The 15,109-nt window shown below is 27.5% G+C and overlaps 1 protein-coding gene, 1 long non-coding RNA gene and 2 pseudogenes across 3 annotated transcripts; 3 read left to right on the top strand and 1 right to left on the bottom strand.

Annotated features, from left to right (window-relative positions):
• Window positions 1–299: 299 nt before the first annotated feature.
• On the top strand, window positions 300–3,214 carry LOC126553827 (uncharacterized). Of its 2 annotated transcripts, XR_007606585.1 has the most exons (4): window positions 300–682; window positions 792–923; window positions 1,088–1,213; window positions 1,290–1,547. It is a non-coding gene; the product is annotated as an uncharacterized LOC126553827 (long non-coding RNA). The 2 variants fall into 2 exon arrangements; XR_007606584.1 differs by lacking the exons at window positions 1,088–1,213; window positions 1,290–1,547 and adding an exon at window positions 2,895–3,214.
• A 4,800-nt stretch (window positions 3,215–8,014) lies between these two features.
• LOC126553836 (uncharacterized) lies at window positions 8,015–8,522 on the bottom strand. Its single transcript, XM_050208948.1, has 2 exons — window positions 8,172–8,522; window positions 8,015–8,092 (listed from the first exon to the last, which is right to left on the bottom strand). Exons 1-2 carry the CDS (start codon window positions 8,487–8,489, stop codon window positions 8,066–8,068), a joined length of 345 nt encoding a protein of 114 aa, XP_050064905.1. The 5' UTR covers window positions 8,490–8,522; the 3' UTR covers window positions 8,015–8,065.
• Window positions 8,523–9,048: 526 nt separating this feature from the next.
• LOC126553831 (uncharacterized) lies at window positions 9,049–9,801 on the top strand (annotated as a pseudogene).
• LOC126553832 (uncharacterized) lies at window positions 9,711–10,564 on the top strand (annotated as a pseudogene).
• The last annotated feature ends 4,545 nt before the right edge of the window (window positions 10,565–15,109 follow it).

Below are 15,109 nucleotides of genomic sequence, written 5' to 3'. Positions count from 1 at the left end.
ACGCTACACCTATTTATTTATATCTTTAAGTACGAGTATAATACCTCGAACCAACATAGTTTAGTATTATACAAAATAAAAAAAATATTGTACTTAGTCATCTTCAAAAATACCAATAATTATAAATTATATAAAAAACATATTATTTTGTACTTACATCACTATCGTTCATCGATTCTTCGTTACTACTATTTACTGAGCTAACAAATGACATTTTTTTTTTTATTCAGTTATAACTTGTAGCTATTAAATGACTTACGTACTTTCTCTAAAAGTGACTTGCTATTTGTATTGAGTGATATATTTTATACATTTCAGTTGAAGCATACTGAAACGGAAAGGGTAAAATTATATTGTTTGATAGAGATGGTAAATTATGTGCGACTATATTTTTTATTATTTGACACCGAATATAATGTTTTTATAAATATGCTAATTATTATAATGAGATCACACCGTTCTAAATCAAATCAAAATTATGATTATTATTTCATAAGACGGAAATAATATGTAGATTATTATAATGAGATCACACCACTCTAAATCAAACCTAAATTATAATAATTATTATTTCGAAAAGTACCGAGAGTAAATGTGTCGTATCATATCATTCACCTCACACTGCTCAGCACATAGACGACACACGGAAATTTTTTAATATTTCAACTTTTCAAAGAACATTGTAAGTAGTAAGTATATCATTAAACGTAAAATATAAAATAGTTATAAATCTAAGTTAAGTTAACTTTTTTTTTTTTTTTTTTTTTTTTTTACTTATATAATATCAACAGTTTTATCGTAAACATTGAACAACGGTCTCACAAACTTATAATATATCATACCACATCACGACGCTCAACACAAACACACACGGAAAAAGTTCATTTTTTTTTTCAAATATTTCAACTTCACAAAATATCAATGTAAGTATATATCATTAGTTTAGATATTATTTTTATAAAAAAATATAGACAGATAGGTGTACGTTACATATAGAATGATTCAAACGAATACATGTACATTATTATTGTAGGTATACGTGTACAATATTCAATTAAAAACTGTTTTTTAAAAATATAAATTACAGTATGTCTTCAATCGTTTCAAACAATACACGGGATAGAAAATCAACAATATTCTAGAATCTTTAGAATATTATCGTACTGACCCAGAAATCACCTTTAGATATGTAGGAGATTATTACCCATTTATGGTAAAGGATATATTAAATATTTTAACCGATCCACTTCGAAATTATACATTAGTTGAACTGTGTATACAAAATGTAGGAACCCAAAAGTGGTGTAGCAGTGCATGTTATCATGATGAAAGATCTGGCGGTTTTCAAACTTATTACAATTCTATATACCAGTTTGTTCGATTTAAAGATATAGAAGCGTTTAAAGATTATTGTTATTATACAAAATGTATATTATGTGGTCGGTTTTTAACAAAAGGAGTTTGTTTAGAAAGTAACCCATTCCCTGCTAGTATTGACGTCGTACCTGTACCCGTAACATATTCAAGTTTTTTTGTTTTAGATATGATGAGAATATATCTCATCATTAAAATTTTAACTAACGATAAAACAATTTTTTCTAAGATGTATACATTTTAAAACGTTAATTATATTGTTATTTAGTTTATTGTAAAAACGCTGTTGAATAATGATAGTAAAATAAATATTAAAATCGCTACTATTCTTTTAACGATAAACAATTATACACAGTTTAAAATAACATTTATTATTATTATTATTATTATTATTTTTTTTTTTTTTTTAATCGAAACCATATTTATCTACCCCTATTATATTTAAACACTTTTAAGGTTATTATTATTATTATTATAATTATACGCTTTATATATACGAACATTGTTAATATAATTCTTACAAGATATTATATTTTAATTACTACCTACAAAATGTTGTATAAATTTCAAATAATGTATTATATTTCGTAAAAAAGAATGAAATGACAACTATTAAAACTTATTATGTTTACGAAAACCATGAATTCATATGATTATATTATTAACGTTGAAATCTATTATGTGAAAGATACAATTAATGTTGAACGTGATTATACATTTAATCACATAAGTTTGAAAAAATACTATGTAGGTACTTGTATCTATGTTTACGTTCAACATTCTTTATTAATATTTTAACTGTGCTGTAAAAATTTATCGCATAATACGAGTTGAATATAACATATAAAGGAAGAAAATAATATCGTATCGTTTACCATTATTATCGTTCAACAAGCGTTCGTATAAACCAAATCCGATCACGTTTGATGACTGTGATTTATCGTTGAATTACAAAAGTACAGTAGAAGCCGCTTATTTTAAATAAATAAAAATAAATATTAGAAAGAAACACTTTGGGACCAAAGTGAAATGTGTCAATTAACCGATTGTTTCTAATAAGCGATTTGTTAGATTTGTAGTAAACCCCAATGCACCTGCATTATATTTAATTACATTATATTATTAAATCAGGTAGAAAATGTGTATTAATTTAAGTAATACACCTGCATTGTAAGCAATAGGCCAGAGATCAGAAAAACATGTTCTTTCCGCCAAATGTAAGCTTTGACTCAGCGGAAACACCTGGTTATATTTACATAGTTCAAAGATCACCAGAGATACGTGTTTTCCGCATGTTTTAGCCACACGCAGCGGAAACAACAGGTTTACTAATCTTCGTCTAATTGATTCAAATAACCGATGTACTGTTTCAATAATTCGATTTATTTTAAATGTTCTAATATACGGGTGATCCGTCCCGGCATATTTTGTTTCAATAACGTGATTGTATCAATAATCGTGTTTCTAATAATAGGCTTCTACTGTATATTAATTATTGAATAAAATATTACCATTTACAGTTTCAAAAATAAAAATAATAAAATGGAATCATCTACGTTCATCAAACTACGAATTGAAGAAATGTATGAACGGCGTGAAACAAATTTTACCGATGCAGACGAAGAAGAAAAGATACACAAAGAAAAAATAAGAATAATAAACCAAATAATTAGAAAATTAAAAGATGAAAAAAAACAACTTAAACTTAACTATGAAAAATCACAATATGCATTATTTAAATCTGAATTAAGTATACGCAATTGTTTAAATTCACTGCACAAACAATTAGAATCTTTGAATCTAGACTAAAACTATTCTAAAACTTTGCTATATTTATCATATAATAATATACATTAAATAATATAATGAAATGAATATGAATATGAATATGAACAAATGTATTATTATTATTATTTTTTTTAATATAAATTTATTTACAGTTACATAATGAAAAGAAATACAATTACTAAACGTAGACGGATGGAATCAGCTGTTAAGGGTGAACTTGTTGAAATTGAACGATTTAAAAACTGTTCGAGAACGTTTATTGTTAAAAACAAGGAAGAAATAATAGACTACTATGTATTTTTTAGTTATGTTTCTGAAATGTTAATTTCTAGGTTAACACAATCAAGCCAGCAGTCAACAATTAAATTTAATTTACATGTGTGATAGCATGTATGAACAACTATTAACGAATGAAGTACCTACAAGATATGTCATTTAAAACAACAAACGTATTAGCATGCAAATCATCCAATTTTAATAGCTTATTAAACAAAATGTTTAACAAACTATTATCTGAGGAAGAACAGTTTATATCAAAAAAATCAGGCTGGTCACTTAAATCTATAGATTGTATACAATTACGAATTAATACAGTTAATCCTCTTAAAGGAGGAAAAACATATTTAGATTTACCTAGTCATATAAAAAAAAAAAAGCAGTTATTAATGTAAAAAATAACGATAACGAATGTTTCAAGTATTCAATACTAAGTAAGTACGATAATCGTTTGAATAAATCTCGGTTTAACAAAAAATATTTTGGTATGTTAGAAAAAAAAAGTGGGTTTAATTTTAAATGCATCGATTTTCCAACACCTATAACTCAGTTAAAAAAATTTGAAAAAATAAACAATGTATCAATAAATATTTACAGCTTAGATGATAATAATGTAATTTACCCATTACGTATAACTAATATTGAAAAAAAAAAAAATCATTTTGATCTTTTTCTATTTGGTGATAATAATACAGCTCATTATTGTTATATTAACAACTTCTCGAGGTTTATTAGAAGCCAAAGAACTAAAAATTTTCAAAATTGATTATATGTAAGAGATGTTTTACAAGTTTTGGAAATAAACCGTGTAAAAGCAAACTTTGGGGTGAAACAGGATTAATTAGACATAAAGAAATGTGTATTAAAAATAAATTAGGAAGACCTATAATGTTTGAAAAAGGAGATGACGATTTCAAAAACTATAAAAAACTCAACGAATCCCAATTGTTATATACGCTGACTTCGAATGTATTTTAAACCTAAACAACCTGATAAATTCTTTCAAAATGGTAAAAAAAAAAAAACTCATATCACACATTTACATAAACTTATGAGTTACGGGTTTTATGTAAAAGTTGACTATAATATTATTTCGAAAAAATTAATAAAAAAGTTTGAAATTCCTAGAAAAGTAGTAATATACAGAGGTAAAAATGCCGCAAAAAAATTTATGAATAGTATGATAATATAGGAAATAAAATTAATGATATTTATAAAACTAATTTACCAATTAACGAATTGACTTTAAAAGAAGAAAAAATTTTCAAAAAGCTAAGGTTTGTGAAAAATGTTTATTAATTTTAAAGATAATAATTTGTTAAAAGTTCGAGATCACTGTCATATAACTGGAAATTAGACGATGTATTTGTGTAAAATGTAATTTTCAGCTAACTAATCCATCATTTGTACCAATCTTCTTTCATAATCTAGCATATGACAGTCACTTTATAATTCGAGAACTTGGATGTAACGATAAAGATATTCATGTTATACCTAATTCATCTGAAAAATATATATCATTTAGTAAAGCAATCGCACCAAAATTTAACATAAAGTTTGTTGATACATACCGTTTTATTGCTGAAAAAATTAAGTAAACTAGCAAAAAATTTATCGGAAGATAAGTCGAGGTTTAGAGAAACTATTAAAATATTTTCTATTGAAGTGTTAGATTTAGTTACACGAAAAGGAGTCTTCCCTTATGAATATGTTGATAGTTGGAGTAAACTTAATGATTCTTTTTTACCTTCAAAGCTTAAATTTTATAGCACTCTAACCGATGAAAATATTACTGATGACGATTATATACATGCGAAAAATGTATGGAACGTGTTTAATATAAAGACATTAGGTGAATACAGTGATCATTATTTAAAAACTGATGTTGCTATACTAGCTGATGTGTTTGAAAATTTCAGAGACTTATGTTTATCTACTCTTGAGCTAGATCCTGCTTATTATATGACTGCTCCAGGATTTGCGTATGACTGTATGCTTAAATATACTAAGATCGAATTAGAAAGGTTAAAATGTCCTAACATGTTTTGTTTATCGAGAACTCAATTCGTGGGGGAATAACTCAATCAACTAAAAGGTATGCTAAAGCAAATATACCAAATATTGAAGGATTGAATTATAATTCTAACGAACCGATTACATGGTTAACATATCTTGATTGTGTAAATTTATATGGAAAGTCTATGTTAACAGAATTACCTTTTAAAGATTTTGAATGGGTTGATGACTTAAATATAGACGTAACTAAAATTGCTGATGATTCTGAAGTTGGATATATATTAGAAGTTGATGTCGACTACCCTAAAAATTTACATAAAACTCATAATGATTTCCCGTTTTTACCGTTAAACGAATGTCCACCAAATTCTAATGTTAAGAAATTGTTAACTACACTATTACCGAAAAAAAACTATATTGTTCATTACAAAATTTAAAACAAGCGATTTCTCACGGTCTTAAACTGTAAAAATTCATCGAGCTATCCGATTTTCTCAAAAGAAATGGATGGCATCGTACATTGAATTATGTACTAAAATGAGAACAGAAGCTAAAAACGAGTTTGAAAAAGAATTCTGGAAGCTTTTAATTAATAGTGTTTTGGAAAATGTATGGAGAATGTTCGAACAAGAATTTCTATAAAACTGATTTCGTCAGAAAAAAAAGCTAATAAATTAATGGCAAAAACTAATTTTAAAGATAGAACTATATACTTTAGGATCAACATAAGGAAACTATTAAATTCGATAAGGCGATTTATGTAGGATCTGCAATTTTAGACGTTTCAAAAACTTTTATGTATGATTTTCATTATAATGTAATGAAAAAGAAATATGGTAGAAAAATTAGTTCTTTATATTCGGATACAGATTCCTTGGTATATAGCATTCAAACAAAAAATTTTTCGATGATTTAAAAAATGATTTATTGCCATATTTTGACACATCTAATTATCCTAAAGACCATTATTGCTTTAGTGAAATTCATAAAAGCCAACCAGGATTTTTCAAAGACGAACTTAAATCAATAATTCTTAAAGAATTCATTTCATTGAGACCGAATTATACGCTTATAAAACCATAGATGATACTGTAGAAAAAAAAGCAAAAGGTGTAAAAAAATATGTAATAAAAATCATATGAAATTTATTGATTACATAGAGATATTAAATGCTTTTATCAACCATAGACCTGTTGAGAAAAAACAATCTCACAGAAACATGAATTTCATTCAATCGAATAAACATGTTGTTCATTCAAAAACAATGAACAAGCTTGTTCTCAGTGCTAATGACGATAAAAGATATATAATGAATGATGGGATAAATACATTGGCGTATGGTCATTACAAACTCACAAAATAATTTAATTAAAAACTTAATGATTCAACAATCAGTAGGTATATACAGCGTTATTTAGCGAAATATTATACAAAATTCAACAGCTTTATTATTTTTTATTGAATAAATTTAGCACTAGGAGCGGTAATATACAACAGCTTTATTATTTTTTCATTGAATAAATTTATTACTATATAGCGCTTTCTGTTTATATCAATTGTGGATATATTAAGTTTTTTAAAAATAGACTACGGAGTACTAGGAGAGCATGTGAAATAATTAATTTTACTTGATAAAAAAATTTGTATATATTTTTTTATTATAAAAATGTGTCATACAAAAAAAAAAAAAAAAAACTTTATTTTAAAATATCTGATGATGTTATCCAGAATTTTGACTCGAATCGAAACCTAGCCATTTAACAAACATTTTATTCCCAACTTTTTTTATAATACGTTCAACGAGGAAAGTGTCTGGAAAATCAGTTAATTTAATTTCCTGCTCGTAAAAACCACCTAAGATTATATTGTCTGATCCATCTTTTAGTTGATAAGTTACTGGATTTGTCTGTAAAACTTTTGAAACTGTAAATATTTCCGTTGTCCAATTCGGTGTATATCCTTTACTAAATATATGTTTATACTTAGATATTCTTACTTTGTCATTAACTTTTAATTTTGGTTTGTATAATGTATCATTAAATTGTGTATTAAATTTATTTTGTTTGTATCCGCTCGAGCTTCATTCGGTGTACATTTGATTGTTCTATGTTTTGTGTTATTATAGTTATACATAATTTTCGATATTGTATTATACCAATTCCATGTACCTGTTGCAGTAAAATGTTTATATATATTATTTTTAAGAGTTGTATGACACGTTCAGCCATCGAACACTTAATAACACTGTATGAACTGTAATGTTTAATTTTATATTTTTTCATTAAATTTTGAAATTGAATATTATAAAATTCTGTACCATTATCTGTCTGTAACAATTTTGGATGAGCTTTTTTCAATATATTAAACATACCATTTGTACATTCCTTTGATGTTTTATTTTTCAACGCTTCCACCCAAACGTACTTACTATATGTGTCTATGACAACTAAAATATATTTAAAACCATAATTCTGTCTAGAATGAGATTGCATATCCATTAAATCGCTTGCCAGAGGTCGTCAATAAACCGCGTTACTACACTACGTCTAGGAAATATTTTCTCGCTGGTCGATGAAGCTCATTAGCTATACTCTTTAAGGTTGTCATTAAACTATAATATTTCTTTCGCGTAATTCTTCTAAAATAGATATTATTTCATTATTAACACCAGTATTACCAACACTTTGTGATGATGTTAAAAGATTTAATCTAGTTACTAGTTCATTCGGGTCGTCATAATAAACTAATTGTGTTTGCGGTATTACATCTTTATATAAACCTGAACCTTTCTTAGGCTGCGGTGTTAAAGTAAAATTAAACATATTTTCAACTGCGGGATCTGTAACCATAGAAATGTTTGCTTCTGGATTAAAATAAAATGGTTCGTTTTTCATAGTCGTATCATCATTAACATTACTACGTTTAGCGTTCGAACTAGATAAATGATCCTTAATTGGTGTTAAGTTAATTTGAGGAGATCTAAGGTTATTAATTTTAGCTATATGTTCGTTTAACTGTTTTTCTTCATGTTTCATTCGATCATACAGAGGTTTTACAACGACTGACCATTTATGATTGTGGACCACATATAACATCATCAAAAATTATAATAGAATTTTTCTTAGTTAAGTTCGGTTTTATAACCTTATCAACGCTTGTAAATGTAAATAATTCAAAATTCAAAAAGTAAAAAAGGCAATGGTTTATATTTAAACAATAATGGGTTGAGAAAAAAAAAATAATAATGATTACGCTACCTGACAGACCGCTTTCGACCCAAGATATTATAAAATACGTAAGAAAGTTGAAAATCAATCATTTCCGTGGAGTCTTTTCACGTGATAGCTTACCTAAAAAACCGCACGTCATTGAATGTGGCATATTAAACTTAGACATATCTTCAGGTGACGGGAGCCATTGGGTAGCGTTTCATAAAAATAAAGATAAAGTCATATATTTCGATAGTTTTGGCGATTTACCTCCACCAATTGAATTACAACGTTATTTTAAAAAGTTTAAAATAGTATATAACTATTCTAACTATCAAGACTTTAATACATTCAACTGTGGACATTTATGTCTTGAATTTTTACAATGCATGAATCTCTTACACTAAGTTTAACTGGAAAGTCGACTGTATTGACTGCAAATTATTTTCCATCTCTAAATGTTTACGAGGATTCAGAAATAGCTTTGTTATCTTTGCAAACGTTCAATTCATTTCCAAATATTATAAATGCAATTAATAACCGACTGAAAAATAGAAGTAATTCCTTCAAAGAGAAATAAATATAAATTACACACTTTTGAATTTTGTTTGGAAGAAGGATGCTATGAAAAGAAGATATTAACAATAAAATTGCAAAAGAGTTATCCCAAGTTAATAACAACTACGGAACACAGCTAACATTCAGTGTACGTATTGATCCTGTTGATTTTAAAACGTATTTAAAATGTAATGGAATACTTCAATTCAATACTCCATATAGTATAGCACCTGTTTTTGGGTTTAAAAAGATAAGATGTGGACCGTTTCATGAAGCTCGTCGATCGGATAAAGCGGTCAATTTAAACACGATTAACTCTATAAAAGTATTGTGCAATATAGCACATGGGTCATTCAACAACCAACTTCAAAGTCATTCGATATATGAGTTTTTCCCGAGTGGGAGAACAGGAACAAAGGTTGTTCAATCTCCGTCAAACCTTATATATTACAGATTAAACAAAACAGATATTAATTTAATAACTGTTCAGTTAGTTGACCAAAACAATAATCCAATTGACAATTTTAACGAGACGTTGACAGTTGTTCTGCATATTAAACGTCACGGATCTCATTATTAAATTTATATCTTAGATTTTGTAATGTACGAGTCAGTTACTTTAAGTTTAACTGGGAATGCTACCATATTATCCGTAAATTATTTTCCGTCTATAAACCTTTACGAGGATTCAGAAATAGCTTTGTTATGTTTACAGTCATTTAATTCATTCCCAAATATTAATGAAAATAATAATAAATTTTCTATACAAATAGTTGACGATGAAAACAATAATACTCCTATGATGTGTTATATTAAATTGGAAGAGGGATGTTATGAAATTGAAGATATTAATCAACGAGTTAAGAAGCAAATAGATGACTATAATAGTGAAAACTTAACCAAATTAACATTCGATATTTCGGTTGATCCTAATGATTTCAGATCGTATATAAAATGTAATGAGATACTACACTTTGAGATTCCATATAGTATTGCACCTGTATTTGGTTTTGAAAAAAAAACAATATAAACCAGTGTATGAAATTCTTCGATCAGAAAAAGCAGCAAATTTAAACACAATAAATTCTATAAAAGTAATGTGTAATATAGCTCAAGGATCATTCAACAACCATCTACAAAGTCATTCGATTTACGAATTTTTCCCGAGTGAGAGGACAGGATCTAAAGTAATTCAGACACCGCCAAATTTAATATATTACAAATTGAATAAAACAAATATTGATTCGATAACCGTTCAGCTAGTTGATCAAGATCATAATCCGATTGATAATTTTGGTGAGGCATTGACAATCGTGTTACATATTAAACGTTACGGATCTTGATATGGGATTAAAATTCAATATAAATCCACTACTTCGGATCAGTTCAACTAGTCATAAGACTAAAGTGGTACCGGTAACATCAAATAAAGTAAAAAAAATTGACGTTGACAAATAAAAAAATTTTACAAGCTCTAGGTTATCAATTAAAGCAAAATGCCTAAAAGTGATATTTTAGATATAAGTTCGCGGTATGAAACGGATTCTAAAATAACAAAAATTGAATATCATTCATACACACCGTATACTACATAATTTAATAATAACGACGAAATACGTATATCAATTCAGCAAACAGATGTTTATCCGTATCTACACGAAAGCTTTATTTTTCTGGAAGGAATGTTTTCGGAACCTGACAAAGTTAAACTATCTAATAACGGTACTCTTATCTCTTTGAACAAATACGGTTGGAAATGAATGGTATAGAAATTGATAGCACGCGTGTTCTTGGAATCACTAGCTCGTTGAAAGGATACTTATCCGGTACACCAGACAACTATAATTGTTATGAAAATTCTGGCTGGAATTTTAAAAACGCAACACAATCAGCAAATGATAAAGGTGAATTTAGTGCTTGCATTCCATTGAAATATTGGCTAGGTTTTTTTGAAGACTAATTAATATTAACTCGAAGTCATAGTGATTTAAATGCATTAAAATTGAAAAGTGGTATAAATACTACTACAGCCAAAGTTACTTTAAACAAAATAGTATGGAAGGTTCCGCATATTACTGTTGACGATGGAGAAAGGTTGAAATTATTGAAACTTGTAGAAAAAGAAAAAAGTTTGTTTATTCCTTTCAGATCTTTTGAAACTTTTGAATATCCTAAACTAGGAACCGCTAAAAAAGTTGTATGGAATTTGAAAACTGCATCGAAATTAGAAAAACCGCGATTTATAATAATCGGATTGCAAAAAGGGCGTAAAAATACGTTAGAAAAAGACTGTAGTATTTTTGATCATTGTAATCTAACAAACGTTAGAGTATTTCCGAACTCAATAGCTTATCCGTACGATAATTTGAATTTAGATTTTACAAAAAATAATTTTACCTTATTATATGATATGTAATATGTATACATCATTTCAAGAATCGTACTATGAAAAAAGTATACGAAATCCGATATTGAGTCCTTCTACTTTTCTTTCAAACGCCCCAATTATAGTCATTGATACTTCGAAACAGAACGATTCAGCCACGGCCTCAGCAGTGGATGTACAATTAGAAATTGAAGCTTCAGAATCGCTTACAGGTGTAACTGCTTATTGTTTATTGATTCATGATCGTATTGTAGAATATGTACCTTTTACTAGAGAAGTAAGAAAACTTGTGTAAATACAATTTATAATAATAAAAAAGTTTATTTAATAATTTTGCGTTCTTTTCTTGAAATAATTATTTCAGTAGGTGGACAATATATATGTTAACACCATATTGTTTTACACGGTAAATCTGAGTTAGCGTAACATTTAAACAAAAAAAATTGAGATTTTTTTTGTTACACAGTGAACGTGCGAAGAAATCTCATTGTAAAAAAAGGTGCTCAGAACATACATTAGGGTTTTTTGAGAATTTTGTTACACGGTGGAGCATGTAGAAATGCCCCCTTGAAATGAAGAAATCTCCCTGTAAAAAAGGTGCTCAGAACATACAAATATATACTACTTACAACGATTGATGGATTCATATTGATAAAATAAAAAAAAACAGTAAACAGTATTTTTTTCTAGAAATATGAATATGATCACTAGACAGCTTAGCTCAAACTAACAAGTTTTCTTTATCCATACATGTTATATACTAAACAAATGTAAGGTTAAAAAAGAAAAAAAGAAAAAAAAACGTGAACGTATAGTGTCTAGTTGGATAAACAGTAAAGAGTTATTATACTTACCTACCTAATTCGATAGAACCTGAAACATTTTTTAAAAATCATTAACATACCTATTAAATTTAAATTAGACGCGTTATCCCACTAGGCTATACGTTCACGAGGTATTAAATAAGTTATTAACACATTTAAGTTTATTAAATCAGATTTTTTTTTATTGAAATATAAAGTTTAAAAAAAAAATATATATTTATTAAATGAACTAAACAACAGTATCATATGACCTAGATCCACAATCACAATCACAAATATCGATAATCTTACCATATTTTTTTACTACATTTTCAACAAACTGATTTCCTTTTGATAATAATACAAAAACTCATTTCGGATTCCATCTTGAGTGTTCAATCCATGGATTATCTTCTTTTTCCCAACGATGCAATATAAGACCGCAGCAAAAACATTCAACAATATCTTTTTTCCCTGAATATATAAAACCGCTTTCAGCTAATGAGTATTTATCTTGAGATGAAGTCAACGGAAATAAATTGAATGTTTTCAATCTTGATATAAATGTAGTGAATTCTGGATATGTAGGATATGCATTGTTTCGTACTAACGAAACAAGTGAACAAAAACTGTTGTTAATTTGTTGAAAATTCATTTTTTATAAAAAAAAAAATAAAAAAAACTTAAATGAATTAAACTTGATTAAAACTAACAGAACCTGATTGAACGATGGTTGAATATTAACTGAACTGTCTGAACTGGAATGAATTAAATAAAACGACTTTTATCTATAATTTATTAAAAAAAAAAATGAAATTACAGTGTAACCTGAATATTTAACATACAAGAGAAATAAATAGTGTTGAAGTGTGTATACACTGTTTAAACTTTATGTGTAACAGGGGAAAAAATAATTGGTTAAAGGCGGAAACTATACCTTAAATTTTAAAAAATCTCCGCAGTCAAAAGTGTGCAGAACATACATTATGGTTTTTGAGAATCAGTGTTTTTACTGGTACAGCGGAGAAAAAAAAAGTTTGAGGGGAAAAATCCCCCTTAAAATTTTGCAATCTGCGCAGTCAAAAGTGTGCAGAACATACATTATGGTTTTTGAGAATCAGTGTTTTTACTGGTACAGCGGAGAAAAAAAAAGTTTGAGGGGAAAAATCCCCCTTAAAAATTTGCAATCTCCGCAGTCAAAAGTGTGCAGAACATACATTATGGTTTTTGAGAATCAGTGTTTTTACTGGTACAGCGGAGAAAAAAAAAGTTTGAGGGGAAAAATCCCCCTTAAAAATTTGCAATCTCCGCAGTCAAAAGTGCGCAGAACATACAAATGTACTACTAATGTATTTATAATGTATAAAGTATCCATACTCAGGAAGAGAACAGAAAAAACATATATAATAAATAAAAATGTTCCTGGACCTCCCCCCCCTTGAATAAATCCTGGTTGCGCCACTGTTCAACAATGTAATTAAGCTAGGTTATAGTAGTTTAATATGTTTTAAAATATAAATAAATAACAAAAAAAAAGAAAAGAGTATATGGTCATTGATCTTTTTATACCTATGCCAACGCCCTCAGATTTGATGAAATAGGCAGCGAATTTAAGGGTGATGTGGGTACCTAGGTGTAAGTATACAAACGAAAAAAACTATATTATTATTGACACTGACGATGGGTTAGGTTATTATATATATAAGTTATTTTTTAATGAAGTTGGGTACTAAACTGTAAAGGCATTATTAATTCTCTAGTAACTTGAATTTTAAAAATGCCGCCAGTTATAAATGTATCTAGATGTGTCAAACAAGCAGGGATCTATAAATGCTAATGGATCTAAATGACGCGGAATCATTTTGTCTCGGGATCTGAATGACACGGACCTGGTATCAATTCTTATCAGAATGGTTACCGGGATCTCGATGACGCGGGATCTATTTGTCAGCATACCCTTCTAGGAGAAGCTATAATAAAAATTGGTTTTAAACCAATAGCAGTCACAATACATTAAAAATGTACCTAAAACATGAAAATTAATTTTTCTGCAATGTGTATTCTGATTATGAAAAACTAATGAGTGTTATTTAATTAAATACAGGCGACAACAATCGAATGGTGATTTTTTACATTTTCTATGTAACTAAAATTGTAAAATGTATAACATATACCATAGAATATTATTATTTGAGATGCGAATTCATTTTGTTTTAAGTTAATATGCAAATATCAATCATTAATACTTAATATTATATTGTAGTATAACTTTTTTTACTAATGCAGTATTTTTAATTGTTATTGTTATATTATGTTATAACTATTAAGTTATTGTTATATCTTTTGAAAAGAAATAAACAGCATATATAAATATTATATACTTTTGTTTTTTGTATTTCTTTATTTTCAATAATATATTAATTTCATCAGTATTCATGAATATTAAAAATAAAGGCAAATTGGTTAATAATATTGTAGCCTGTTCAATTATATTATATATGTAAAAAGAAAAAATTTCTTTGACTACATAATGGGTGGTAAGTGAGTAGTAGGTGTAGGAAACAAGATTATTCAATATCCATGCATGATATAAATTGGTTCAAATTTGAAAGCACAAGTTTATTCTTGATTGTAAATATTTTTACTAAGGCATATTATGTCTTGATCTTGTCACTACCATTCTTTAACTCACCGTGTGA

The sequence above is a fragment of the Aphis gossypii genome, unplaced genomic scaffold (genome assembly GCF_020184175.1).
Source record: "Aphis gossypii isolate Hap1 unplaced genomic scaffold, ASM2018417v2 Contig00341, whole genome shotgun sequence".
NCBI classification, from domain to species: domain Eukaryota; kingdom Metazoa; phylum Arthropoda; class Insecta; order Hemiptera; family Aphididae; genus Aphis; species Aphis gossypii.
This window is presented reverse-complemented; position numbering and strand designations above follow the sequence as displayed.